The 27633-nt window shown below is 44.5% G+C and overlaps 5 protein-coding genes across 5 annotated transcripts; all 5 read left to right on the top strand.

Annotated features, from left to right (window-relative positions):
- Positions 1-1457: 1457 nt before the first annotated feature.
- LOC137784365 (elongation factor 1-alpha) lies at positions 1458-5058 on the top strand. The gene is made up of 8 exons (XM_068574943.1): positions 1458-1609; positions 2449-2603; positions 3036-3215; positions 3304-3600; positions 3690-3840; positions 3932-4188; positions 4276-4510; positions 4615-5058. Exons 2-8 carry the CDS (start codon positions 2460-2462, stop codon positions 4737-4739), a joined length of 1389 nt encoding a protein of 462 aa, XP_068431044.1. The 5' UTR covers positions 1458-1609; positions 2449-2459; the 3' UTR covers positions 4740-5058.
- Positions 5059-5248: 190 nt separating this feature from the next.
- On the top strand, positions 5249-12170 carry LOC137784366 (elongation factor 1-alpha). Its single transcript, XM_068574945.1, has 8 exons — positions 5249-5355; positions 6171-6323; positions 7247-7426; positions 7510-7806; positions 7895-8045; positions 9284-9540; positions 10106-10340; positions 11800-12170. Exons 2-8 carry the CDS (start codon positions 6180-6182, stop codon positions 11922-11924), a joined length of 1389 nt encoding a protein of 462 aa, XP_068431046.1. The 5' UTR covers positions 5249-5355; positions 6171-6179; the 3' UTR covers positions 11925-12170.
- Positions 12171-12484: 314 nt separating this feature from the next.
- On the top strand, positions 12485-17228 carry LOC137785211 (elongation factor 1-alpha-like). The gene is made up of 8 exons (XM_068576323.1): positions 12485-12593; positions 12993-13142; positions 14153-14332; positions 14511-14807; positions 14897-15047; positions 15144-15400; positions 15922-16156; positions 16851-17228. The coding sequence occupies exons 2-8, from the start codon at positions 12999-13001 to the stop codon at positions 16970-16972; spliced, it is 1386 nt and encodes a 461-aa protein (XP_068432424.1). The 5' UTR covers positions 12485-12593; positions 12993-12998; the 3' UTR covers positions 16973-17228.
- Positions 17229-18051: 823 nt separating this feature from the next.
- Positions 18052-23695, top strand: LOC137785074 (cyclic GMP-AMP synthase-like). The gene is made up of 9 exons (XM_068576110.1): positions 18052-18105; positions 18663-18800; positions 19441-19667; positions 19816-20038; positions 20189-20322; positions 20860-21013; positions 21198-21297; positions 22765-22887; positions 23167-23695. Exons 2-9 carry the CDS (start codon positions 18671-18673, stop codon positions 23552-23554), a joined length of 1479 nt encoding a protein of 492 aa, XP_068432211.1. The 5' UTR covers positions 18052-18105; positions 18663-18670; the 3' UTR covers positions 23555-23695.
- Positions 23696-24368: 673 nt separating this feature from the next.
- rpl11 (ribosomal protein L11) lies at positions 24369-27334 on the top strand. The gene is made up of 6 exons (XM_068575502.1): positions 24369-24431; positions 25141-25291; positions 25541-25647; positions 25799-25930; positions 26826-26936; positions 27195-27334. Exons 1-6 carry the CDS (start codon positions 24426-24428, stop codon positions 27222-27224), a joined length of 537 nt encoding a protein of 178 aa, XP_068431603.1. The 5' UTR covers positions 24369-24425; the 3' UTR covers positions 27225-27334.
- Positions 27335-27633: the final 299 nt, after the last annotated feature.

Below are 27633 nucleotides of genomic sequence, written 5' to 3'. Positions count from 1 at the left end.
GGCCCACAGTCAACACATCCAGAGATATCCAGAGATATGTGATCGAACAAATCAGACCTGTCCACCTTTTTTGAGCCTCATACAGAGAGCTGACCACATGTTTTTCTAAGCCTCTGGTTATGGATGGCAGTGGCTTGTCACACTGTACTTCACGTTGAGAAGTGTGAGTGTAGTCAGACGGGTTATGTCATGTGAATTGAAATGCAGCAGAGTGTATTTGTTTGACATTCAACAGAAATTTCTATACAATCGTTTTACAACCAAGAATTACTTTTTACACGACGCCTGCCCATTCTGTGCTTTTTAATAACCTGAACGTTGCTTCTCAGAGGGAACCCCTTCTTCTGGTCACTTAACACTCTTTTTTATCACTATTTCAGCAAGTTGACACACTACTTCCCCCCGGCACACACACACACACTTTGCGACTCCCTGCTCCCCTTGTGATTTCTCCGCTGAGTGAAAGCAGCAGCCGGCCCAGTCGGAGTGGCTGTTACCTGAACTGGTGAGAAAGACGAGCGAGCGTGTGTGCCAGGGGATACCAGCTGCCTCTATACTGGGCAATATGCCAGACACAGTGATGGAGGAAGAGGCAGAATCTGACCTTCTGACCCCTCCGAGTAGCATCCAAGTGACAGAGCCGGACGTTTTTCTGTTGGTCTCTTCTAGATCAGTCAAATATTCCTAATTAACCACCGTAGCTGCATTAAAGATGCCGATCGGTTTAAAGGAGAATAATTTGATGAAATCTCTGAAAAGTAGACTTCACAGTGAGAACATCAGTGCTTAATTCAATCAAATGAATGGGCATCTGTTGTAAATGTAAAGGGCCAGCGAGATAAGGTGTCCTGAAGTCCGCATGAGTTCATCTTTTTGGGGTCTGGGCTCTGTTTAAATGCAAATTCTTGGATTTGGATGATCTTTACAGGCTGAAGAGTCGTCCCAGTATAACCTTTGTGTCTGAAATAGTTGGTTATTTGCTTCTTTTTTTTTTAAATTCATGGACATCTTCTCCCCTCACCCCAAGCAGAGAATCATCTGTTTCTAACCAAACATAAAATCAAACAAACCTGAAATTACTATAAACTTGAACTGATATGTCATAAAGAAATAATTACCATGTGTTTGTATGTTTTTGTTCACATCCTGTCGACCATTATTTATACGCAACAAGATCAGTATTCCTATTATACTATAAAACTTGTACGGGACGCTTAATGGTAATACTACTTCCTATTGATGAAGGTCAATGCAATGACATTGCGGGTCAAATAACCCTTCTACTTTAAACACAATCAATTGTGTGCTTTTCCGATATATTTCTGAACTATAGTGTTATCCTTTAACGAGTACAGTGTCTCTGTTGTCGTTGGTTTTGGTGCTGAGTTACAGCGGACGGCGACATCATACATGTTTCACGCGGTTCATCCGGTTGCGTGCTGACGTTTTTTGCAGGAATGTGTGTGATTTGCGGGGTCTCCACCGGGGAGGGGGGCGGGAAATCAGGCCGCCTCCCATTTCGTATAAAACCTACAGTCCAACCCTTGTCTTCCTCTTTCTGTTACCTGGTAGGGGCAGCAGCATCGGCCGTGAAAACCCAAAAACACCGGTAAGCTTAACTTTTGAGTCACACGAGAGAGCGAGGGCTCAACTCGGGCCTTTAACTGTCTTCAGGGTGTAACCTTAAGAAGATGCGGCTTCGAGGTTTTTTTATATTTCTTCCGTACGGTGTTTGATTCTGAACTTTGCTTTTTTTCGGTTATGTAACTTCTACACAAACCTGTGGATTTTATCTTCTCCGACGGAGCTAACGGTACACTTAATGACAAGCTACTATCTTCCGCTAACGTAATTGCCACACCGGTGTGTATCCTGTGCTGACGTTAATGAGTGTTGGCTTCAATTTTAAGTTGTTTAAACAAGCGGGTTAGCAGGGAGGAGAGACCGGAGGGGAACAAAGAGGGCACTGGAAAGAAAACCGAGGATGCTGGGATAGCTTTTCTTTTTTCCCCCTCCTCCATTAAACAACTGTACCATTATCTAGTGATGCGTGTTGGGAGGCTGAACGAAATAGCAGCTGTATATTTAGAAATATGTGTAACTTAACACGACGTGGCCTATCGGGTAACACGTGTCTAAGCTGGCTTGTGGCCGACTGAGGCCTAGCGGCAGCCGCCGCCTGCTAGCTGCTAAGATCCGGCAGCCTTGCCAACTAGTTAACGGGTTAACTATTAAACCATCTTTCGACTAGTGTAAGAAATGTGAGCTTCGACCGGTTTGATAAATTATTACGCGTTAGTTAGTGTTTGTGTCGCGCTGTGGCCAGGATTTCATGGTTTTAAATTGACGGCACATTGTCGTCCAACGTGGCTGAATAATGATTAGTGAAAGGCCAATAAACTGTAGCCCGCCTTTAAAATTGAGCGTTCATTTTCTTTTTTGTGATAGAAACTACAACAATGGGAAAGGAAAAGATCCACATCAACATCGTGGTCATTGGCCATGTCGACTCCGGCAAGTCCACTTCCACCGGACATCTGATCTACAAATGCGGAGGCATCGACAAGAGGACCATCGAGAAGTTCGAGAAGGAAGCCGCTGAGGTGAGCAGGTTTTTTTTTCCTCCACTATCTTTATAACAGTTACAGACTGGGAGTCTAGAGGCAAGATGGCGGCGTCAGCGTGCCCACTCTGAGCGCTACGGCCCGGCACGAGAATGTAGCGATGAGCTCGTGTGCGCGCACGCAGGGGCGGGGCTTAACGCGAGCAGCGTTGACGGTGACTGTGCACTTCATTCAGTTGAGGCCCCAGACTGTTGTACAAATATCCAACATTTGGTTTACTATACAGTATATTTGGCTTGCTAAGCTGTAGCCTACATGTTAAATGTCACCAAATGCAAAGTTCGCATAAATACTTTTGTTTTATATAATGTAATAAGTCTAATGGCCAGGAAGTTAAAATGCATACAGAATACATGAGGAACTACATCTGAATTATGATTCTAAATATTCCCTTCCATCGTCCCTTTGCAGATGGGCAAGGGCTCCTTCAAGTACGCCTGGGTGCTGGACAAACTGAAGGCAGAGCGTGAGCGTGGTATCACCATTGACATCGCTCTGTGGAAGTTTGAGACCGGCAAGTTCTACGTGACCATCATCGATGCCCCCGGACACAGGGACTTCATCAAGAACATGATCACTGGCACCTCTCAGGTTTGTTATGTTCATACATAAGCTTAAACAAGGTTGTGTTTTGTAGTGTCACTTTACTCAAATTGATTTGATATTTTTTAAATATCAGGCTGACTGCGCCGTGCTGATCGTTGCTGCCGGTGTTGGTGAGTTCGAGGCCGGTATCTCCAAGAACGGCCAGACCCGCGAGCACGCCCTGCTGGCCTTCACCCTCGGTGTGAAGCAGCTCATCGTCGGAGTCAACAAGATGGACTCCACCGAGCCCCCTTACAGCCAGGCCCGTTTCGAGGAAATCCAAAAGGAAGTGAGCACCTACATCAAGAAGATCGGCTACAACCCCGCCACCGTGGCCTTCGTCCCCATCTCCGGGTGGCACGGAGACAACATGCTGGAGGCCAGCGATAAGGTGAGCGACTTTAACCTTTTTGTGGTGCTCAAGGTGTCGACTTGATGGTTCAGACATAGACTTATTCTTTTCTTTAAATTTGTTTGTAGATGACCTGGTTCAAGGGATGGAAGATTGAGCGCAAGGAGGGCAATGCCAGTGGAACCACACTGCTGGAGGCTCTTGATGCCATCAATCCCCCATCTCGTCCCACCGACAAGCCCCTGCGTCTGCCCCTGCAGGATGTCTACAAAATCGGAGGTAAGAACTCATATTTCCAAAAGTCAATGTTGTAATTAGTTTCAAACCAGCTGGGGCATATTGTTTACCAAGACCAACAATATTTTCTCAGGTATTGGAACAGTACCCGTCGGCCGTGTTGAGACTGGTCTCCTGAAGCCCACCATGATCGTCACCTTCGCTCCCTGCAACCTGACCACTGAGGTGAAGTCTGTGGAGATGCACCACGAGTCTCTGACCGAAGCTATGCCCGGTGACAACGTCGGCTTCAACATCAAGAACGTCTCAGTCAAGGAGATCCGTCGTGGATACGTGGCTGGCGACAGCAAGAACGACCCACCCAAGGGAGCTGGTCACTTCAACGCTCAGGTAAGTGATCGTGAACATTAAGAGAATTGCATCCAGTTCTTGGGTAAAGTTGCAATTCGGCAGTTCTAAATCAAAATGTGTCCACAGGTCATCATCCTGAACCACCCCGGCCAGATCAACGCCGGATACGCGCCAGTGCTGGATTGCCACACTGCTCACATTGCCTGCAAGTTCAGCGAGCTGATCGAAAAGATTGACCGTCGTTCCGGCAAGAAGCTTGAGGACGCACCCAAGTTTGTCAAGTCTGGAGATGCAGCCATCGTCAAACTGATCCCACAGAAGCCCATGGTTGTCGAGTCCTTCTCCAGCTACCCTCCTCTCGGTACGTAGTCTTAACAACATACCACGTACACCATTTTAGAGAAGCAGATGGCAAAATAAGTGCAAGAATGCATTTACTAACGACCCCCCCCTCTTCTACTCCAGGTCGTTTCGCTGTGCGTGACATGAGGCAGACGGTCGCCGTCGGTGTCATCAAGTCAGTCGAGACCAAGGAGCCGTCATCCGGAAAGACAACCAAGTCTGCAGACAAGGCCGCCAAGAAGAAATGAATGGCCGTGCAGGACATCCAGCAGCAAGATGTGTGCCGGCAGCAGCGGGCCACTCCTTCGTCTCTGTCCTGCCCTTACCCTGGATCATCTTCTTTATGGCACAGCTTTCTGCTCAAGGACTGGCTTATGCTGATTAAAACCCATCGCAAAAGTTTCCGCAGGAAAAAAGAACTACGTGGCATTGTCACTTACCTGAATCACATGACGGTGCCTCTTCTCAGTTAAGTTTAAGTTGGAAATGTTGTTTAAAAATGCCACATTTAATTGGAAAGCAAGCTGCTGGTAACTAATAAAAATAAATGTCTTTGAAAAATTGAAATTGGCTTGTCTGTCCTTCACTGTTGCAGCTGGTAGTCTCAGGCGAGTCAGCCTGTCTGTGCTGCAGCTGTTTTAGACCATGCTATCTGTGTCCGCTGATGCACTTGTCGTCCAATCGTCTCGATAGGAATTATGCCGCCCCAGCCAATGGCACCCCTTATTCTAGTCTGACAGCACCAAGAGCATACACGGCCCCCCCTCTCTTCTGGTTCAGTATAAAAACTCTGGACTGATCGCATTCTGTCCTTTTTTTCCCCTCTGCTCTAAATCAAGGGACGCCTTTTTCTGCAGGGCACAGGTTGGTAAAATGTCCATTTTAAGCCGATCTAAACTCTTAAAAATGCATGGCTTTATTATAGAGGCGCTGGGGCACTTATTCAGGACGTGCGTATTGGAATAAGATTATCATCAAACTGTCGGAATCCAGACTGAATCATGTCCTGTAGGACTGCTTTTTAAAAAATATAAGGCTATTTATCATAAAGGTAAACATGCCAGCTCACCTCCTTGACTTGTATCCAAACGTTGTATAGCATGTGGTGGTATATTTTGGTTTGGTCTTAATGGGGCTTTAATGTTCGGTTAAAGAAATAAATGATGCTAATTGGAAAAACCTTGAGCTTTAGTTTTCTGCCAGTCATGGTAGTCCTTTTTTCTCTGTGCCGTCGTGAACGCGCACCCCCTGTGCTGTGGCTGCATGTTGTTGGGTCGCGCGCTTGCATCAGTCGGTAACATGGCGGCTCTGCAGTCCCAGCGCAACATGGAGGCAGAGCAGAGCAGCCGGCATTGAGCACATGGCGCGTGACTCACCAGTGTCGCCTTTCCGGTCTCGGGCACGCGCACCGACTAAAGACTGCTCCAGAAAAGACCAACGTGTGAAGTTGGTGACGCTACATTTAGATATGTCGCAGCACCACATCGCTGCGTTTCCGTCGACTATAACGGGTCGCGGTAATAAGCTGCTTTGCGCCGCAGTTATTACGACATCTACACGTACATTACGACATTATAAACACATTGCCACGTAGTTATAATGACCTCCAAGCTCGGTCCATTTGAACCTAAAATGTCCACTATAAAGTTAACATGACTGCTCCCCGTGTTCATGTGCAGTAAAACAAAATGGGAAAGGAAAAGATCCACATCAACATCGTGGTCATTGGCCATGTCGACTCCGGCAAGTCCACCACCACCGGTCACCTGATCTACAAGTGCGGAGGCATCGACAAGAGAACCATCGAGAAGTTCGAGAAGGAAGCCGCTGAGGTTGGTTTCTGTTAGAGACACCAGCCTGTTATCAATATGTATATCATGTTATATACACAATCACACCCAAGTACTCGTATGTGTGAATCATACGAATATGAATCTATGAAGTCAGACTGTATATATTCCCTAAAGACGTGGGTGTGGTGGAGGAAGCTGCTCACTGCTTGGTTAAAGCTGCCACCTGCTGTTTAAAGACGTGTACTGTCCACACTGCAGCTTGTACTAATAAATGTACCTGTTAAAATCACACCAAGTGTCATAGGTTAATTGTACATCAGCCTAAATTAATGAAACAAGTATTTCCATATTAAAACAACCTGTATTCCCTAATGAGTAGAAATCCATATAAAAAATTAGACAACATGTTTAGACATACTGAACACACACACTAATGTTAGAATTAAACACTGAGTTGTTACCCTGATACTTTTTAAGTACATCATTAAATATGTCAATATACAATGTGGTTGATTTAATTGATTTACAGCTTCAAACAAATGATAATAGTATAAAGTATGTTTCTAAACTCGGGGATCTGAATGAAAACTGCCAAAATATGACAAAATTTTAATTGTGTTTATTCTTAATTGATTTGATCCAACCCAGTAAACATTCCTAACTTTACTTTATTTAAGTATTTATTAACTAATGTGTAATTTAGCATATTTTGTTGAAAAAAAAACAGTTTAAAAGGTGTTTAAGTTTTCCAAACTAAGTTACAGAAATACCGTAACATTAAAATGTCATCAGTACCAACAGTCAGCTTTAAGGACTGACTGAAACTGTGATTGGATGATCGAGATATATAAGTTTTACACAATAAAAAAAATATTTCAATTAAACTGTTCTGGCTGATTACCACTTTTATTCAGACGCCTATTTCATTTTCTGCTCTATTCGCGTTGTTTCAACCCCAACAGATGGGCAAGGGCTCCTTCAAGTACGCCTGGGTGCTGGACAAACTGAAGGCCGAGCGTGAGCGCGGTATCACCATCGACATCGCTCTGTGGAAGTTTGAGACCGGCAAGTATTACGTGACCATCATCGACGCCCCCGGACACAGGGACTTCATCAAGAACATGATCACCGGCACCTCCCAGGTACAAACCGCTGCCTTTTAATGCAGAATTGTTTTCTATGTATGCATGTTAAAATAAAATGACTTTTTTGTCATTAATATCAGGCTGACTGCGCCGTGCTGGTCGTTGCTGCCGGCGTCGGTGAGTTTGAGGCCGGTATCTCCAAGAACGGCCAGACCCGCGAGCACGCCCTGCTGGCCTACACCCTCGGTGTGAAGCAGCTCATCGTGGGAGTCAACAAGATGGACTCCACCGAGCCCCCTTACAGCCAGAAGCGCTTTGAGGAAATCACCAAGGAAGTGAGCACCTACATCAAGAAGATCGGCTACAACCCCGCCACCGTGGCCTTCGTCCCCATCTCCGGGTGGCACGGAGACAACATGCTGGAGGCCAGCGAGAAGGTGAGAGGGGCTCATTTTACGCAAAGCTGGAATCTGACATTGACTCAGATCTCTAAACCAATCATCGCTCTGTTTTTTTCTTCTTCAGATGAGCTGGTTCAAGGGTTGGAAGGTCGAGCGCAAGGAGGGCGGCGCCTCCGGCGTCACCCTCCTGGAGGCTCTGGACTCCATCCTGCCCCCCTCCCGCCCCACAGACAAGGCGCTGCGCCTCCCCCTGCAGGACGTCTACAAGATTGGCGGTGAGAAGCGCCGCCTCCTCGTAAACTCATCCCTTCAAGGCGAAATGATTATAGGCTCCTCAGCCACCACATGAATGGGATTCAACATGTCGGCCTGCATGCCAAAGTCAAATGTTTTTTTACGCAGAAGTCACAGTTGTAATCTCAATCTAAATGAAAAACTCCCACACAAAAAGAACAGTTAAACCAACCGGCGCTGTAAATATATATATATATATATATATATATATATATATATATATATATATATACACTTTATACAGAGCATATGAGCAAACAGGAATTAAATCTCCCGATACGGTCTAGTCGGACGTTATAAAATATGCAGCAGAACGCTGTGTAATTGATGGAAGTGATGATAAGTCGTACCAGCAGTCTTCCTGTAAGATGCAGAACGAGTCTCTCTCTTTTGCTCACAGTGATCATGAATCGAGCCTTGAAAGAGGGCGAAAAAGAGCCCTTTAAAACATGGCTGTGTTGGAAACAAAATGGCTCCTCCTCCTTCCCGCCTCATTCCTTTTACGGCTGACAGCTGTTCTCCGAACTGTTCTTACTTCCCCCCCTCGCGCGCAAGAAGTTGCCCAATACCCCTTGAGGCTCCATGACTTTTGAATGAAGACGCACAGTGAAAATGCCAGAACGACAAAACGCCATTACAGAAGCACGAAGCCCGCAATGTCACACGTCCTGCGTGACCGAGAAGGTTTTAATTCACTCATCCAAAACCAAAACGTGGCCGGCAGCCAACAACACTTTAATTTGCTCACAACGTCTACACTTACACTAAAATTTAGAAAATTATAAAATCTAAAGCCGGACGGAAACACAGCCGTACGAAACAACAAATTCAAACGTTTAGGTCGAGTTGCTCACCTGGAATCTTGGAACCTGGAAAGGAGAAGTTGCAGCGGCAATGGCAGCATCTCGCGGGGAAATCGGAGACACTGAAATGAGTCGTCACAAAGAGCAAGAGTCCCAGCCTCCGGTGTGTGCTGAAACACCTAAACTCTGGGAGTGGCGGCAGTTGGCTCAACCTCTTGTTCAGACTTGTTCAACTTGGTAGACCGGTTCATAGGAGTGTACAGTTGAACCGCTTCCCCGTGTCGTCTTGCTATCATGTAGAACAAACCCTCTGAACGTTTCAAACACTGTGAGAGATATGAGACGTGATTAAAAGACAGCGGCATTGCTAAGATGTGTCGTTATAAAAAGCGTACTGTGAACTCTCTAACTCTCAGGTATCGGGACCGTCCCCGTGGGCCGCGTTGAGACCGGCGTCCTGAAGCCCGGCATGGTCGTCACCTTCGCGCCCCCCAACCTGACCACCGAGGTGAAGTCCGTGGAGATGCACCACGAGACTCTGACCGAGGCCTTGCCCGGCGACAACGTGGGCTTCAACATCAAGAACGTGTCCGTCAAGGAGATCCGCCGCGGCAACGTGGCCGGCGACAGCAAGAACGACCCGCCCATGGCGGCCGACAACTTCACCGCCCAGGTGGGTCTCACCTGGGCAGTTTTGGCCTTTAATTAACAGTTGACAGTGTGGCGATAGAGAGTGAAATATGAAGGGATAGATATTTGCAATACTTAGAAGTTAGAATCCCCATCACTTTCTTAAGTGTACCTTTCTGGAATTGCATTGACCCTTTAATTTAGGCTGCTGTTACACAGCAGAATGGAGGATTTGGTCTAGGGGAAAAAATCGATACAGCATAGCATCGCGATATTTTGCGTGGCGATATTGGATCGATACACGGAAGCCAAGTATCGATCTTTTATTTAATCAATTCTAAACGTTTTGGTCCTCGAATAATAGTTTTCCTTTGGGGACAATTTGCGGTTGGAATAAATGTAATAAACCGCATTATATCGCGATACTCAATGTATCGCGATATTATCGTATCGGGACTTAAGTATCGGGTAACTCTGGCTATTCCCACTCATAAGTTTGGTGTTCCCTGTTGGCCCACACAGCCTGTGGGAGTAAAGTGGCATCCAGCGCCAACCGGTCCACACCCTTAGGCGACGCTCTCCTGACCCCCACGTCTCTCCGTCCGCAGGTCATCATCCTGAACCACCCCGGTCAGATCTCCCAGGGTTACGCCCCCGTGCTGGACTGCCACACCGCTCACATCGCCTGCAAGTTCAGCGAGCTCAAGGAGAAGATCGACCGTCGCTCCGGCAAGAAGCTTGAGGACAACCCCAAGGCCCTGAAGTCCGGAGACGCCGCCATCATCACCATGGTGCCTGGAAAACCCATGTGTGTGGAGAGCTTCTCCCAGTACCCCCCGCTGGGTGAGTGAAGCGCTGCTTTCTGGTTATTAGTCATCAACCTTTTTCACGGCAGACATTTTGACATGTCAGAGCAGGAAAGTACAGTTCAATCAAGAATAAAACATGTATAACTGTTTATGAACTGCATATTAATGAGTTAGTAATGACTGTTTATCTTGGAACAATGTTTTATAAACGAAGAATTCAATGTTTACTCATGCTTAAAAATATTTTATTTTAAAAGAAAAGATAAATAGTGCATTATAAAGTGCTACCGAATGCTTTCTACAGTTTTTTGAAACACAATACTTTTTTAATAGAGCGTTGTATTCAACATATATTCATAAATGATTTAATATGAGAATATTGGGAATATGGGAATATTGTTTTTCCTGATCAGAAAAATGAAAAATGTTACAGGTGTAACTGATTTCATGCACTTTATTTTGGTCGTCAGGTTTTAAGGCTCTGGTACTTTAAAACATCTGCTGTGAAAAAAAAAGATCTATTAAAAAGTTGCTCAAATCAATATTTTTGATAAAAACAACAGATTCAATGACGAAGGAGAAAACCTACAGAGGACGTACCACCGACTTCCTGTCGGCTCTTACTCTGTGTGCTAGCATCTCTCAGCTAAGTGTTTGTGTTTTTTTCGGCCCCCAATTAAACTCTCAGCAGCTGTTTTCAGTATGAAGCTCTGTTAGAAACTGCTGTACGCTTCCTGCCTACAACAGCAGTCAGCTGACATCAGTGAAAGACCGGCTGGTGATCACAGTGAGGCAGTTAGCAGCTTGGTAGGCTAACGGGACAAGACTTTGGCGTCGAAGGCGCCCTGGTTTCCCTTGGTGGTCGGAGTCGTATGGACAAACCAGGCCTTTGATCGATAGTCGATGGGTTCCGAGATTTACACATGTATCCTGCAGAAGTTAAAAAAACAACTTGATATCGGTCTTATATTCATCAGGAGGTAAGACACACACCTCCAAGTCAGTCTTAGGGTTGCTCCTTGTCTACTGGATGTGTACTCGGGCAAATGTTTGCTCACCGTAACGTGTTTTATGAAGATGTATAATGTCAGTAAAAGAACAAACAGACTGTTTAGATGGTTGTTTGGATAAAAGGCCCGTGTGTCTGGAGATAAAGCACTCTTTCATTCATCCCTGGTGTGTGTTTATCACATGAATAATACCAACTGGGCTCATGGAGTGAACGCAGCTCGTCTTCATCAAAGCTAAAAATCATTCATTTAAACATTCTATAGGTTTTTAATGATGAATCAATTATTCATCATTAACATGACAAAGATTGATGAAACTAACTGAAAACGTACTTTTCTACCGGTGTTTTTGTGCTTCTTTACTCTGATAAAACCATTGCTCTTTAGTGTAGTGTGCACTGTGTCTTCACCGGCCGCACCTTTAAACACAGAGAAGACCCCTTTCAGCCTCTCATTGACGCCTCCGCTTCTCTCTCCTAACAGGTCGCTTCGCCGTGCGGGACATGAGGCAGACCGTGGCCGTCGGCGTCATCAAGTCCGTGGACAAGAAGCTCACCGCCGGCGGCAAGGTCACCAAGTCCGCACAGAAGGCCGAGAAGAAGAAATGAATTCTCATGCAGGACGTCCAACAAAGAGCCACGTCCCAGCAGCAGCGGCCCGCCACGTCTCTCCTTCTTCCCCAACCCCTGGCCCCGTCCTGCCTGAGGCAGAGCGCTCTACTCAAGGACTGGCTTATGCTGATCAAAACCCATCGCAAAAGTTTCCGCAGGAAAGGAAGGCCTGTGCCTCTTTAAGGGGGGGGAGCTGTGATCATAATTAAGTTGAAAACCAAAACAATAAACATCTTAAACATTGCCAAATGAAGACGTTTCTTTTGTGTTTTTTTTAATTATTTTAAGAAGCGATGGAGAAACTGCGGTAGTGCTTCCTCCAGGAGCTTCTAACATACACACAGCTTTTGATCACTGGGGTCAAAACACACATACTACTGGTCAACCTCCATATTTGGCCTTTTCTCATGTCTTTTAAAGATTACAGAGCGACATAAGGTGAGGCAGGCAAGTTTCAGGAGGCGTGTTGTATGGTATCACAAACAAGAACGGACTGGTAAAACTTGTTACCCAGAAATGTGAGCGGGCCCGCACAGTAATTATTCCTGAGAAGAGGAGGGGCGGGCTGTAGGAAGGGATAATGCGCTGAACACTTTTTACAGAGTTCCTTTTTTACCGAGACAGCAGCCAGGGAAGGTGTGGAGAGCTCGAGCAGGCTACAACTAGGTGAGTTAAAACGCCGAAATATCTTTAGATACCAAGTTAGTGATTCAGTAAGTAGCACCAAAAGCCATTCGGTGAATGAAGTAACAATAGAAGTGGGGGTTTTGAATCCTAATCTAATGGTTTGTTGTCCAGAGGGTGAATATTATTGACTGCTTTGCTTTTTCAGTTACTAATTAGTTTTCAGATTATGATTATATCCAAAACATATAACCAGTTTTTAAAAACCTGTTGTTTAGTTATAGATTTAACCATCCAAAAGTTGAGAAATAGTCCCCCCAAAAAAGGACACTAAGACCAATAGGCCCGTCATGCTCCAACTGCAACGCACACTGTGTTTGGCACTTCTTTTATTTTGCCAATTACATAATTTCATATGACTGTACTCGTTAAATAACACAGGACAAAATGGGAAAGGAAAAGGCCCACATCAACATCGTGGTCATTGGCCACGTGGACTCAGGCAAGTCCACTTCTACCGGACATTTGATCTACAAATGCGGAGGCATCGACAAGAGGACCATCGAGAAGTTCGAGAAGGAAGCCGCTGAGGTGAGCCGTTGTTTTTTGTTTACCCCATCTCTACAACAGTTACAAGCTCGAAGTGCTGACACAAAATGGCGGGGGTCAGCGTGCCCGCTCTCTGAGTTCCGAGTGGGAACGCTGACGCAAAAGAATGTAGCGATGAACTCCTGCGCGCGCACCCAGAGGGGCGGGGCTTAACGCATGCACGCGTTCTGAAACAAGAGAAGATCCGCCACACCCCTGACTCATCACCTGTGACTCATCACAGGTGTGGCGGATGTGACTGCTCCCCCGAGTTTGCTTGGCCGTGACTGCCTCCTACTGTTGAAATACTTGGCCTACCTTTGACGTGGCAAATCAGAAAGTACTCGTGACGTACATATGAAAGTGTCACGTGACCAGGGCTGTTAGCCTATAGCGTGAAAGACACACCATGAAATAATAAATGCTTTCTCAAAACACAAACATGACTAATTTTAAGCAACAGAAACCGAAATAAAGGAATTTTCGTCATACATAAAGACGAAAAAAACAAAACAGCTATTTTACGATTGTACTTTTGTCACTTTACCGTAGTACTGTGTACTTTACTTACTGTCTTACATACCTCTGTATTTATTTCTACCGTATCACTGTATGTGTTTATATTTCAGCCCTACATCTTAACTTTAAATCATTATTTTGTGTCTTTGATTCTTTTTTTTTTGGTGGACCAAAAACTGCTTTTCTGTAATTATTGTGCCAAATAGCCATAAATAGTTCGAACTACAGTAAATACTCAAGTAAATATATTAATATTTTGAAGACAAAAGGCATTTTGATAGTAGATAGATGGATAGATAGATAGAACAGGGAATGCTTAATCGTACTGTAAAAAAAGTTAATTAATAACCAACTTTAAACTGATTGTATTAACACTTTTTATTAATTTATTAATCTAAAATCAGCAAGAGATAAATGTTTTACTTTTTCTAAATAATTGAGTCTTTCACCCTCCCTGTCTTCCCACTCCATGTGCATTGTTTCAACCCCAACAGATGGGCAAGGGCTCCTTCAAGTACGCCTGGGTGCTGGACAAACTGAAGGCCGAGCGTGAGCGCGGTATCACCATCGACATCGCTCTGTGGAAGTTTGAGACCACCAAGTTCTGCGTGACCATCATCGACGCCCCCGGACACAGGGACTTCATCAAGAACATGATCACCGGCACCTCCCAGGTACCGGCCGCCGTCTTTTAACCTACTCTTTATTTGACCTCTCACTTTCGGACAGCCAGTGTTATGGGGTTGTTGAAGAAATCACATTATTTTAAATTAGGTTCGGGCATCATGAGGCTTTAACGAGACAAGCACATTTGTAGAAATAGTGAGATAAAATGTCTCCCCGCGTTTTCAGGCTGACTGCGCCGTGCTGATCGTCGCGGCCGGCGTCGGTGAGTTTGAGGCCGGTATCTCCAAGAACGGCCAGACCCGCGAGCACGCCCTGCTGGCCTACACCCTCGGTGTGAAGCAGCTCATCGTGGGAGTCAACAAGATGGACTCCACCGAGCCCCCTTACAGCCAGGTCCGATTCGAGGAAATCCAAAAGGAAGTGACCATCTACATCAAGAAGATCGGCTACAACCCCACCGCCGTGGCCTTCGTCCCCATCTCCGGGTGGCACGGAGACAACATGATTGACCCCAGCGTTAAGGTGAGCGACTTTAACCTTTTTGTGACGCTCAAGGTGTCGACTTGATGGTTTAGACATGGACTTATTCCTTATGTTAAATCCGTCTGTAGATGGCCTGGTTTAAGGGATGGAAAATTGATCGCAAGGAAGGCAATGCCAGTGGAAAAACGCTGCTGGAGGCTCTTGATGCCATCCTGCTCCCAACTCGTCCCACCGACAAGCCCCTGCGTCTGCCCCTGCAGGACGTCTACAAAATCGGAGGTAAGAAGTGTCACGTGTGTGTCACGGGGCTGTTTCCACAGCCTGTACACAAAGTGGCAATCACTGCTCACGCTCTTTTCCCTCCCGCTCCATCAGGCATCGGGACCGTCCCCGTCGGCCGCGTGGAGACCGGCATCATAAAGCCCGGCTTGGTCGTCACCTTCGCTCCCTGCAACCTGACCACCGAGGTGAAGTCCGTGGAGATGCACCACGAGGCTCTGACCGAGGCCTTGCCCGGCGACAACGTGGGCTTCAACGTCAAGAACGTGTCCGTCAAGGAGATCCGCCGCGGCAACGTGGCCGGCGACAGCAAGCACGACCCGCCCATGGCGGCCGACAACTTCACCGCCCAGGTGGGTCTGAGAGACATGACAAGAGAGGACGTGAAGATTAATAAAGGAATGCATGGATGTGCGGACGAGCATCTTGGCTTGTATTTTTAGATGGGACAGTCTCGTCACAGTTTGTATTAGAGATCCAGTAATCACAACAAAACATGACTTTATGTTTATTAAATGAACAATATTTCTGGTTCATCTGGCTTGCAACAACTATTGGCATAATCTAAAAATGCCAAACATTTCCAATATTTATTTTGCTTTACCTTTACCCCTAAAATGTTGCATCACATTCAAAACTCCAGCCAACAATGACATCATTAGGGATTAACCATCCTGCCCCTATTCTCTCCATCTTTTGCATTTTCTTTTTTTACTAAAAAGAACTGAACAGCTGCTCTGGATGTAAATGTCCTGCTTCAATAATAATCTTTAAAATATGATCGTATACCTCTGTTGGCCACTAGCGGGAGCTGCCATATGTGCTCATCTAAAAAAGCCTAACTAGAGAACTCTCCGAAACATTTTTTTTCCAGGTCATCATCCTAAACCATCCCGGTCACATCTCCCAGGGTTACGCCCCCGTGCTGGACTGCCACACCGCTCACATCGCCTGCAAGTTCAACGAGCTCTTGAAGAAGGTCGACCGTCGCTCCGGCAAGGTGCTGGAGGACAACCCCAAGTCTGTCAAGTCTGGAGATGCATGCATGGTCCTTATGAAGCCACAGAAGCCCATGGTTGTGGAGAAATTCTCTGACTATCCTCCACTGGGTGAGTTAAAAGGCTTTTTTTCTTCTTCGTTTGCTGCATTTGAAGATCACATCTTATTTTGTTGTTGCTGTTGTCGAGAAGGAGTTTGTTTTTTGCACCCAACTATGTATTCAGCACTTCGTCGTCTTCTTTATTATCACCTTTTCATTCTGTACCAATGCAACCATTGGATGGGCAAACCTACCTGCCTACCTGCACGTATTTTTGCCTCCCTGGTTCAAGGTCCTTTGTGGAATTCTCAGAAAATCCTGAGTGACTGTGAAATGCCGTCAGCATCCTGTTGCTCACGCTCCTGCACATCTGTAACATCAGCCTACATTACTATGTCAGAACTATGTTTATGGATAAAAGGCCAATGTGTCTGGAGATAAAGCACTCTTTCATTAATCCCTGGTCTGTGTTTATTACATGAATAATACCAACTGGGCTCATGGAGTGAGAGCAGCTCGTCTTCATTAATGATAAAAACCATTCATTTAAACAATGTATAAAAAATATTCCTCATTAACATGACAAAGATTGATGAAACTAACTGTAAACATACTTTTTTACCGGTGTTTTTGTGCTTCTTTACTCTGATAAAACCATTGCTCTTTAGTGTAGTGTGCACTGTGTCTTCACCGGCCGCACCTTTAAACACAGAGAAGACCCCTTTCAGCCTCTCATTGACGCCTCCGCTTCTCTCTCCTAACAGGTCGCTTCGCCGTGCGGGACATGAGGCAGACCGTGGCCGTCGGCGTCATCAAGGAAGTCAACAAGAAGTTGCCTGACAGCGGCAAGGTCACCAAGTCCGCACAGAAGGCAGGGAAGAAATGAATTCTCATGCAGGACGTCCAACAAAGAGCCACGTCCCAGCAGCAGCGGCCCGCCACGTCTCTCCTTCTTCCCCAACCCCTGGCCCCGTCCTGCCTGAGGCAGAGCGCTCTACTCAAGGACTGGCTTATGCTGATCAAAACCCATCGCAAAAGTTTCCGCAGGAAAGGAAGGCCTGTGCCTCTTTAAGGGGGGGGAGCTGTGATCATAATTAAGTTGAAAACCAAAACAATAAACATCTTAAACATTGCCAAATGAAGACTTTTCTTTTGTGTTTTATTACATTTCAAGAAGTAAACTCACACATAAGGATGCTGGACAGATATGTCCTGATTGACTTGTAGTCTTTAAAGATGGTTTTAGTTCATCAAATTGATGTTTCGATTGGATCAGATTCTTTACGAAGTTCCTTAGACAAACTAAAGGGAAGTTGGCGCGTTGGTAAACCGGTGTTCTAGGACCCGAGTGTCGTACACGTACCGGACACACGTGTCCTAGCAAATTTGTAGTATTTGTACATTTGATTGGGTGTATCCGATGAAGAAAATGACTCAGGGATGACGTCCTGCTGCAAAAAATAAAAGAATTCAAACAAGATGTTTTCCTTTTTTTGTTACACAACTTTTTTTTTGCAATTTTCTATTATTGACTTTCCAAGGAGAACAACCTTAAGACCTTTTACATGAAGGAAAAGAGAGAAGGTTATGTATTCATTTTGCACAAATGGTCTGAAAGAAGCTTTGTGCCAAACACAAGTTCAGATACTTCAAAGTTAGGTTCAGCGAGGTTATCTTTACCAAACACCAGAAGCAAAAAGCTAACGTCAGGTGTGCAAAAATGCTAACTCATTTTCAAGTTTTAGGACTCATTCCTACATTCTTATGTTCTGCAGATTCAAAGGATTATCTTCATACATGTATATATTGTGTGATTGACATAGTTGAGAACTTGTTACGTCATTATAAGATCATAATGGCAGCGTAGTTTTGAGTGGTTGTAAGATCGGGAGGCATGAGGAAGGCGTTTACTTTCCTGGAAATTGAAAGTGAAAGGAAAGAAAGATACTGAGAGCTGAAGAGAAGGAAAGACACACAAGAGCGACGATCTCATCTTCAACAGAAGCTTCTCAGACACAAGTGAGTTAAACCGCTGTAATATAATAATGTGTTATCTGTCTGTCTGTCTATTGATCTACGTACCTACCTAAAGATCCATCAACCTAACGACCTTCATACCTATCTATCTATCTACGCACCTATTTTGATCTATGAACACTCTGAAAGGTGGGGCATTTATATAAAATTCTGACAAGTTTTATGATACTTTTGTGCACTTTGTCTGCTGTCTGAACTTAAACCTTCCGAGATTTCTTTAGTTTTTTCTAGCTTGCTTGTTTTGAGTGCACATAATCAGTAAACATCCAGCCAACAAAGATCAAATGTGAAATGTGACTTTAACGTTTGTCCGACTTAGACGTGTGTTTGAGTTCATTTATATTTGTAATGCCATGATAACATACATGCTGGATCTCAGTTAAATGATGCTCTTCTGGCGCTCTGCTTCCCATCACAATGCAACGCCTCCAGTGGTTTCCACCAGACACACCAGTACAAACACGCCCCAAACCTCTGGCCTGTAGTCTCTAATGGTCAATCTGATTGTTTTTTTTGTTTTCTGTACATAATGATTCAAGGCTGAGTGATGGACAGAGACGTTAAGGGCAGTCTGTACGAAGCAAAGCACCGTAAAGACGACAGCAGAGGACAGTCCAGTCCTCCTCGACCCACACCAGCTCGACAGAGACAGAAGACTCTGCAGAAACCAGCTCCAGGTGACGCTGCAGATTCACTTTGCTTCAGATTATTACATCTAAATCTGAAAAATACCTGTAATTATTATGACACGGTTCATTGTTGTTAATGTTGGTGGTAGGCATATTCAGATTATACAGTGTGTAAGATTTAGGGGGATCTATTACACTGCAACAAAACCCTTAGCGTGTGTAAATGTAGCATATTTAAATATAGATATTGACAAATATTTATATATTTGGATCTGACCATGGAAATATCTAGTTTGCAGTTAATCTACATTTGTTCAAAACACAAGAAATTGTGCTTTTTGAACCCTACGTGCCCCCAAAAATGACTCGATACCAGAGCCACTGATGTAAAAGAGCAAAAAAAACCTGCAGCACCTGATCTTACAAGAGCATATACATCCATTTTACATGTTTATAACACAATTCAACTTTAAATATTAACATAAACTATAAATACGACTGGAGAGAACTCCTCAAGTTATGAACATATAAATGTTTATATCCCTGGCTTGATGCCACACATGATTGCCGCACTTTCCTGGAAAGCTTACACCCTACAGTCGTGTTGTGGCTTCCACAGTGCCACAGGAATGTGATCGACTGCTAAAGTAGTTTGTGAATGTCTTTAGTGATCCGTGTCTCTCCGCAGAGGAGGGATCCAAATTGGTGGAGGAGCCGGTCTCTCCGGAGCTGACCAGCTGGATCAAACAGAACGCCAAAGACCTCAAGATCCGGATGACGGACCGTCGCTGGGCCGCGGAGGTGGTCAACGATTTCCAAGACAACCTGCTGAAGTTCCTGAAGGGCAGCAGTGACCAGCCTTTCTTCCAGTCTGCCGACTTCCTCAACAGCGGCAGCTACTTTGAGAAAGTCAAGGTGAGGTTGTGACGAACACTCTTCTCCGATACAGACGGACAGATAAAGCAACTGCCGCGTTACTTTGAACCAGAGAAAGTAAGCGTATTTCACAAGGATGGAAGACAAACCAGCACCATCTCGTCTCTTTCGTTGTGTCGACTCTTAGATCCACAACCCCGACGAGTTCGACATGATGCTGAAGCTTCCGGCCCCGTCACGCATCATCATGACGGAGCTCGACGGCGGCCTCTTCTACCGGATCGATCTGGCCCGGCCCGCTCGGAGCCCCATACAAGCCTTCACCCTGGAGAACGGGCACACCCTCTCAGCCAGCCGGATCCTGAGTGAGATGCATCGCCTGGTCCGCAAGTTCCTCAAGAACTACAAAGGTTTGATCAAGACCGCTCATCTGTCGTCGTCATTGTGACTGTCCTCCTGGTTTTGCGTTATCAGGACTCTTTGGAAAACTTTGTGCAACTCCGTCCCACTTTGGGGACCCGGATAACTGTCTGTGTTCACGTCCCATTTTTTTCTTCTAGTGCCCGACGAAGGCTTTCGGTGGGAGGTGAACAGGAAGCGACTCGGCTCGCCGGCGGTGACATTGTCCCTGTTCAGGAATGAGATGCGCAGCGACGACGAGTTGATCTCTGTGGACGTGGTTCCTGCTCTGGAGGTAAGCACTTTCATGTTTTAATCACCAGGACCAGTATCTAGAGAGATCAAATCATCAGATCTCGGATGGATATGAATCAGAAAACTAAAAAAAAACGACAAATGCATTGACACAAAAGTAGTAAGTCCTTCTCTTCTAGGGATCAAGTTACAAAATATGCAAAGTAATTTGTAGTAACTACACTTTAAAAATGTCGGGGGGTAAAAAGTACAATATTTACCTCTTAAATATAGAGAATTAGAAGTATAAAGTAACCTTAAAGTACCTCAAAATTGTTTTTCAGTGTTGTACTTAAGTAAATGTACTTTCCGCCACAAAGTACATTGCTTGTAACTAGTTTTTATATAATTAAACAAAGTGAAAGATATACTTCTTCCACCTTTGGGAGCATTGAAAGTCAGATTTGTAAAGGCAGTATAGAAGGTTCTAGTGAGGCTTTTATGTACTAAGGCATTGACAGAGGTAGTAGACTTAAGGGTAGTTTTGGTGACAGCAGTATTGTACTTCATGTACACCTGTCCTTGTTCCCGTGTGGAGATTCACTCCTCTCAGGGCTGGCCGCTCGCTGTCCGCAACGGTCCTGATGTGGACAACTGGCTGGGAAAGAAGGTTCGTCAAGAAATCAAAAGTCTGCCGTGCTTCTTCGTCCCGAAGAGGCTCAAAGGACGAAACCTCAGTGAGGAAGCCAAAGGTGAGAGAAGCGTCCGTCTGCTCCTGTTGTGCTGGAACAACAGTGAGTGTGACAGAAGCAAGGCCGAAATGTATCTGCAGAACTTTCTGGCGGCTGCAGGAGTTTAAATGTCCTTCTAACACGTCGTTGAGTGTTTGTGCTATCGGTACGTCGTCATCAGGTTGTTTTTGTCTCTGTGCGGCAGAGAGCTGGAGGATTTCTTTCTCTCATGTTGAGAAAAAGCTCATCAGGAGCCACGGCAACAAGAAGACCTGCTGTGAGAGCACCGCCACCAAATGCTGCCGGTGAGCCTCTGAACACCCTTTACTGTGAGAGGGTTGCCAGGTTGGAGAAGAATCTCTTTGAGTGGTTTGACCAATTATTTCAATAAAAAAGGGCTTCAAACAACATATTCAATTCAGACTCGAGGTTTAAAACCCTTAATGAATATTTACTTTTCTTACCGGAGACTTGATGACTTAATAAAACGGGATTACCAACATAAATTACTGCGTTGTTACCAGACAAAAAAGGATTGTTCACAACCTGGCAACTACCAAATGTGTAAGGCCGTGTCTACTACCGAACACTTGCGCACTTCGAGTGCGCAGGGCGCCACACTGACAAAACTACCAGAATTCAATGCAAAGTACCCGGATGGCGCACTGCAAACGGTCAAAAAATTCAGTGTAAAACGATGGACACTAATCGCACTAAACGGGCGCCATCTTTGCTACGTGGCGGAAGAGGAGGAGCCCTTTCCGCCAGCTTTTCATTAATTTGATAATAATTAGATTGTGGAGGTGTCGCAGTTTCCACATGGATGGAGAAAGGAGAATACAAGGGACAAAAATAGGGTAAGAAGTGCGTTCATTTTTGTCAGTTTTAGTTTCGCGGGTATCGTGAGCAGATTTGCGGACGTCACTTCCGGCTTAATTTCGCGGGGGCAGCAAACAGATTTGCGTCCGTCACTTCCGCCAGTTGGTTAACGTAAGTGTTCCATTTGATACAGCGCTTATCAGCAACGGATTGCCCTACAGATGTTAGCTTCGCTGTATTAGAGTGCATTTATTCCGTGACTAGTCGATGACAGCATTCTATAAAATCCGCAATGTCCACTACACTTGAATTAATTATATCTTACATGTTGGTCACAGCACAGGAAACCCCAAAACAGGCTAAAGCACGAGCAAGTGGACATGATTAAGCTGACAAAAACTATTTCGCCCCCCTCCCCCTCCCTACACACACACACACAAACACACACACACACACACACAACACACACACACACACACACACACACACACACACACACACACCTGTTCCCATTAGCAGGCACTTACCGATATGTCCTTCTCAAAGTTAGTGTGCCACCAGGTGTTCAAATGAAGGAACTATATGTCCCCGTTCATCCAGCGATACCCTCAAACAATAAACCCCATTTTGGCTCCGACAGTGTTCTTACAATATAGTTTGTAACTGGTTCATACAAAATATTTCACAAATATTTTTGGGCTAATCAATACAAACAATTATTTACAACTTATAAAGCCTTTATGGAGGGGTCTGTTTTAAAGGCGATGTATGTAGAGTCAACAATATCTTAATAAAAGGACACAAGGTGAAGATGTGAAGAGATTTGAAAAGAGGACCTCATAACCACCTCCAACTGAAACTTTTTTGGTGTTGCTATTTGTAAAAAGGAAGACCTACATTTGGATGAATAGTTTTTCTTTTACAATAAACAATATCCATCTGGTCTCTGGTAGGAAACCGTGCTTGATGCTCCTCAAGTCTCTGATTGAAGGCCTGAAACAACGTTTCCCCAAAGAGCTGGATCACCTCTGCTCGTACCACGGGAAGACAGTCTTCCTACACACCCTGTCCATCAGGTAGGACGTCTTCATTCATCTGAAAATATCTTCACTACCATCGTAGGAATGTAAACAGTAGCCCTGGTGGTTGTTGCATTAGCAGCTGGGTCAGTAGTCAAAGGTAGTGGCATCATTGTAAATTGAATATCCTCGCATTCAAAGCATTTATAATCCATTTTTTAGAATAACGATGTAAACAATGTGAAGGGAGCCACTTATAGGGTTGAACTACTATTAAATATCCTTCATTGTCTTTATTTCTCTCAGTCATTTCTGTGACATCTTCCTCTCTGGCAGGTTCGATGACTCCATGTGGGCTCCCCAGCAGCTGCCCGCCTGCTTCCTGCACCTCGTCTGGGCCCTGGAGCGCCACGCTCGGGCAGGCCTCCTCCCTCACTTTTTCGTGCCCAACTGCAACCTCTTCTCCACGGCCCTCTTGCCCCGCAAAGCGCTTGCTTTCCTTGTCAGCGCTCTGGAGGAGCAGAGGAGGGAAGGACTGCCCCTGCTGAGGCATCAAGCTCCTGTCCCACCCCTCAGACTGAGGAGTTATTCACGAGACGCCTCCTATGAGACACTCGCCGACGAGCCGTCCATACTAACCACCGAGCACTCACTTACGAATAAACTGCTCCTGCTGATCGCTTTCGCTGTAGTTTGTGTAGTTTGTGTTTTATGTTATATGTAAGTTTGGATGGAGTCAACTGTTGCTGTTATTTTTGGGAGTTTTCATCATGCCTAGTACTCATTATATTAATAATTTCTGTCATATGCATTGAATGTGTTGTAACTCTGTTATGATGTTCATTCTGTACACATGCCATCTACTTTTGACCATCCTTGAATCCATGAAATTTGGTGTATTTAATATATTTTGTTTTAATGTAAGGTGTTTAGTATTGTTTTGTGTTTTTCTGACTCTCAGTGTACTGTCATCTCTTGTAGATTAAATCAATATATTCCTTCCTAATTAATTAAAAGCCTTGAATGAAACTCAGTATCTCTTATTTTTGGTGTAATAATGGTGTTAAAGAGACATATATGGCAAAAGGTTATAACTGTGAAAAGCCAATAAACAAGCCTACAATTAAGGAATGTTTTTGTGAACAGTCTTTAATTAATTATTTTCTCAATTAATTTGTCTTTTAGAAAATGTAAGAATAGCTTCACAATTTCCCAGAGATCATGGTGACATTACAAAATGGTGGCATTTATGATTATTGAACCAATTTTTCATTTTTGTTTTATATTCTTCTTGCTAATACAGTTTCTCTTTATCAATTAATTCTTCAACTTAGTTCCTAAAATCAGCGAATCGTTTCAAGTCTACTCATGAACAAATACAAAATGTGAAGATAAGGATTGAAACAAAATAAACCATTCAAAGCTGCGTAATTCCGATTGACAATAAAATAATGTATTAATTGTTGTTGCTTTCAGCCGCGTACACCGGAACCCTGTTTGTTTCCCCGCGGTGTCTCTCCGAGGTCATTAGCGGTGAACACTCCCCTATAAATGTCTTTCGCCGGAAACGTCTCACCCTCTTCTAGTGATCCAACATGGCGGTGAGTACTCTCTCACACCGTACCTTGGTGTTCATACACGAAGTTGTAGTTGAAATCTACAATCATCGGAGCTGTAGGGCCATCCTAAGTGCTATTTGACGTACAGAGACCTAAACTCTAATGTTAATATTTAAACTAGAGCCTTATTTCTCTAACAAATGAAACGGAAGCCACTTTAACAAAAAAGCGAGTGATGCTAACGGGCTAGCTAGTGGAATATACGGGTTCCTTGTACGGTTCTTAAAATATTCAGCCATTAAGGACAATGTTGCCGTTGTATAAGGCCTCTACGGCATGCGACATGCCTCTTTACAGCAGGTGTGTCTGTTTTGTTTTTTAGTTTTGTAAAAGTTTTATTTAATATCAGTACAAGTCACGTTAGGTGATCTCTGACGATGCTAACAGCAGTAGCAGCGCGGATATGTGCGGACATGTTCTCACGGCATGTGTTGGTCCCAGACTGTTGGCATTTAGATGTGTAGACGGAGGAGAGCAGTGGCGGGACTTGTGGATTTATAAACTATATTAAAAACGTGACTTTTAAGCTGACGCTTACTGTTGGGTTGTTAATACCTGTCAAGCCTGGACTATCCCGAGCTAATGTACATGGCAGCAGCGGCTGACGAGGTGTCCCAACAACTTCTCCGAAGTCATTTTGTCTCGTGTGACTTCATCGTGTGAACCAGGCCGTTCATCTTGTGTCCTCCAGGAACAGGGTGAGAAGAAGGAGAACCCCATGCGAGAGCTTCGCATCCGCAAGCTCTGTCTGAACATCTGCGTCGGCGAGAGCGGAGACAGACTGACCAGAGCTGCTAAGGTGCTGGAGCAGCTCACCGGGCAGACCCCCGTCTTCTCAAAGGGTGGGTGGGTGTTTGTGTGTGTGTGTGTGTGTGTGTGTGGGGGGAGGACTTTGAGCTGTGCAAGTGTAAAGTCATCCTTTATCCAATACCAAAAGATGTGTCTAATTATACACAATACTCAAGCTGTCAGTCAGGGTAATGACTTAAGAGTGAGAGATTTAATTTAAGTCAATGGGACATCAAAGTAAATATGTTTTGTTGACATCTCTCCTTTTATTTAATGTCCTGTTTTTTTCTTTCTTTTCGCAGCCCGCTACACCGTGCGATCCTTCGGTATCCGCAGAAATGAAAAGATTGCTGTCCACTGCACCGTCCGGGGAGCCAAAGCAGAGGAAATCCTGGAGAAAGGGCTCAAGGTCAGAAAGCCATGATTCTAATTCAGCCGGTGTATGTTTGACTATAATGGCGCTTTCTTTTGAGAGCACTAGAGCTGGTTGTTTCAAATTTGTGGCGCCCATCAAGAAACTGGAGTTGTCTCCCAATGTCTGAACATATTGCTGCTTCCAGGTGCGTGAGTACGAGTTGAGGAAGAACAACTTCTCCGATACAGGAAACTTTGGCTTCGGTATCCAGGAACACATCGATCTGGGTATCAAGTACGACCCCAGCATCGGCATCTACGGACTGGACTTCTACGTGGTAAGTAACCTCCTTCGCCCCCAAAACACAAATCCTGTTGCTGGTTGGATATTGTGGACAAAAGCTGCAGAAGCCATTTGTAATGTGAACACTTCCTTGGACACAAATTGGACGTGCTGTCAAAGTAAAGATCCCAAAATTCCCACTCTACTTCCTGTTGCGGTATTTGTGACATATGCAGACAGGAAGTAAACATGGACCCAAGCTGTTGCCTAGAAATTATTTTTTGGTGAGGTGTTAAATTTAGTAAGAATTCATTGTTGCTGAACACATAAATTCTTGACGTATTTTATCTTGAGACCTTTAAATAGTTTTTGTGTCAAATCGTTGACTAGTGTGATTTGTGTGTTGCGCATTAAGGTGTTTCAGCTGAGATAATAGGTGTTAAATGTGTAATTGTATTTAACGTAGAGTTAACTTGCTCCTGGCACTTCCTCACCTGACAGAAGATCAGTTAAATGCTGTTCTAGTTTTTTGGTGAATGGTTTGTTTGTCTCATGTGAATGTCCATGAACAGCTGACATGTTGATGAGAAACCTGATATGGTACCAGAGCTACAGGAAATAATTATTGATACCTTGTCAAAGACAAACAGGTTTATTTTTTTTTCATCAAATGTAAACAGTATAAAATAGAAGTGCAGAAACGATGAGCTGATTCACTATCGAAAAATTGACAGTGTAAGCAAATTTATCCTGTAAGGTTTTTAAGTAATTTCTTTGTTTTTTAATTCCAGCTTGTAAAGAACCAACACTGTATTCCTTGTTAAACGTTCTATTGAACGAGCACTGAAGTCCAGAGGCCAGACAGCCCTTCAGTGCTGCTGCTCGTGTGCAACTGAAAGGCTGAAGCTTCTCTAACCTTCTCTCTCTCTCTCTTTCTCTCGTGTGTTCAGGTTCTGGGCAGACCCGGCTTCAGCATCGCCGACAAGAAGCGGAAAAGAGGCCGCATCGGTTTCAGGCACCGCATCCGCAAAGAGGAGGCCATGCGCTGGTTCCAGCAGAAAGTGAGTCTTGCCGTTGACATCCTGAGACGCATAGGGGAGATTTAGAAGCTTATTTTCAGAAAATCTAGAGTGGCTTTTTATACTAACCGTCCTCGTTCAACCACATGCTAAAGTAACTGCTGTTAGCTTTACTGCATCCTGCTGCGTTAATATTTGGTGTGACTAAAGTCTTACTTTAAAAATCAAATGTCCTTCATGTTGTGTTTATTTCGTGTTACAATCTAATATTAATTTCCCTTTTTTATTTTCTTTCTTCAGTATGACGGCATCATCCTCCCCGGCAAGTAAAGGACCACCTTTTGATGTTGTTTGTAACAAATAAAATCGGAAAAAAAAGCTTTTTGTCTGGCGTTGTTTCTTGGGCTTTAACGGTTTACCTGGTTTTGCCATAGTTACTTCTCTTCATGCGTCTCGTGACTCGGTTAAGAAGGACAGCTGTCAAATGGAAGTAGCAGCAAAAAAAGGGAAAGAAATATAATATGTTGCTTCTACCCTTGATTGATTGCATCAGTAATAAGTTAATGAAAGTGTTGCTGCATGCTTCTTAAATCTTGCATCATTTTCTTGCTAGTTTCACTGACGTTCCCCTTTTTCCTTATTGCAGATGAGACTAATATCATCGTGCGAGTCCATTCCCTTTTTTATGTACATTGTATTTAATATATTTTGTTTTACTGTAAGGTTTTTAGTATTGTTT

Source organism: Clinocottus analis, unplaced genomic scaffold (genome assembly GCF_023055335.1).
Source record: "Clinocottus analis isolate CAN_PGR_092001 unplaced genomic scaffold, fCliAna1.0.p SCAF_14, whole genome shotgun sequence".
NCBI classification, from domain to species: Eukaryota; Metazoa; Chordata; class Actinopteri; order Perciformes; family Cottidae; genus Clinocottus; species Clinocottus analis.
This window is presented reverse-complemented; position numbering and strand designations above follow the sequence as displayed.

What these genes read in the sequence shown, in the direction of transcription:
- LOC137784365 (XM_068574943.1), top strand. Translation starts at nt 2,460, where the DNA reads ATGGGAAAGGAAAAGATCCACATCAACATCGTGGTCATTGGCCATGTC. An exon ending in TCGAGAAGGAAGCCGCTGAG is followed by an intron (nt 2,604 to 3,035) that starts GTGAGCAGGTTT and finishes GTCCCTTTGCAG; the next exon opens with ATGGGCAAGGGCTCCTTCAA. An exon ending in CTGGTCACTTCAACGCTCAG is followed by an intron (nt 4,189 to 4,275) that starts GTAAGTGATCGT and finishes ATGTGTCCACAG; the next exon opens with GTCATCATCCTGAACCACCC.
- LOC137784366 (XM_068574945.1), top strand. Translation starts at nt 6,180, where the DNA reads ATGGGAAAGGAAAAGATCCACATCAACATCGTGGTCATTGGCCATGTC. An exon ending in TCGAGAAGGAAGCCGCTGAG is followed by an intron (nt 6,324 to 7,246) that starts GTTGGTTTCTGT and finishes CAACCCCAACAG; the next exon opens with ATGGGCAAGGGCTCCTTCAA. An exon ending in CTCCCAGTACCCCCCGCTGG is followed by an intron (nt 10,341 to 11,799) that starts GTGAGTGAAGCG and finishes CTCTCCTAACAG; the next exon opens with GTCGCTTCGCCGTGCGGGAC.
- LOC137785211 (XM_068576323.1), top strand. Translation starts at nt 12,999, where the DNA reads ATGGGAAAGGAAAAGGCCCACATCAACATCGTGGTCATTGGCCACGTG. An exon ending in TGATCACCGGCACCTCCCAG is followed by an intron (nt 14,333 to 14,510) that starts GTACCGGCCGCC and finishes CCGCGTTTTCAG; the next exon opens with GCTGACTGCGCCGTGCTGAT. An exon ending in CCGACAACTTCACCGCCCAG is followed by an intron (nt 15,401 to 15,921) that starts GTGGGTCTGAGA and finishes TTTTTTTTCCAG; the next exon opens with GTCATCATCCTAAACCATCC.
- LOC137785074 (XM_068576110.1), top strand. Translation starts at nt 18,671, where the DNA reads ATGGACAGAGACGTTAAGGGCAGTCTGTACGAAGCAAAGCACCGTAAA. An exon ending in CCTCAGTGAGGAAGCCAAAG is followed by an intron (nt 21,014 to 21,197) that starts GTGAGAGAAGCG and finishes TCTGTGCGGCAG; the next exon opens with AGAGCTGGAGGATTTCTTTC. An exon ending in CTACACACCCTGTCCATCAG is followed by an intron (nt 22,888 to 23,166) that starts GTAGGACGTCTT and finishes CCTCTCTGGCAG; the next exon opens with GTTCGATGACTCCATGTGGG.
- rpl11 (XM_068575502.1), top strand. An exon ending in ACGGACTGGACTTCTACGTG is followed by an intron (nt 25,931 to 26,825) that starts GTAAGTAACCTC and finishes TCGTGTGTTCAG; the next exon opens with GTTCTGGGCAGACCCGGCTT. An exon ending in TGCGCTGGTTCCAGCAGAAA is followed by an intron (nt 26,937 to 27,194) that starts GTGAGTCTTGCC and finishes TTCTTTCTTCAG; the next exon opens with TATGACGGCATCATCCTCCC.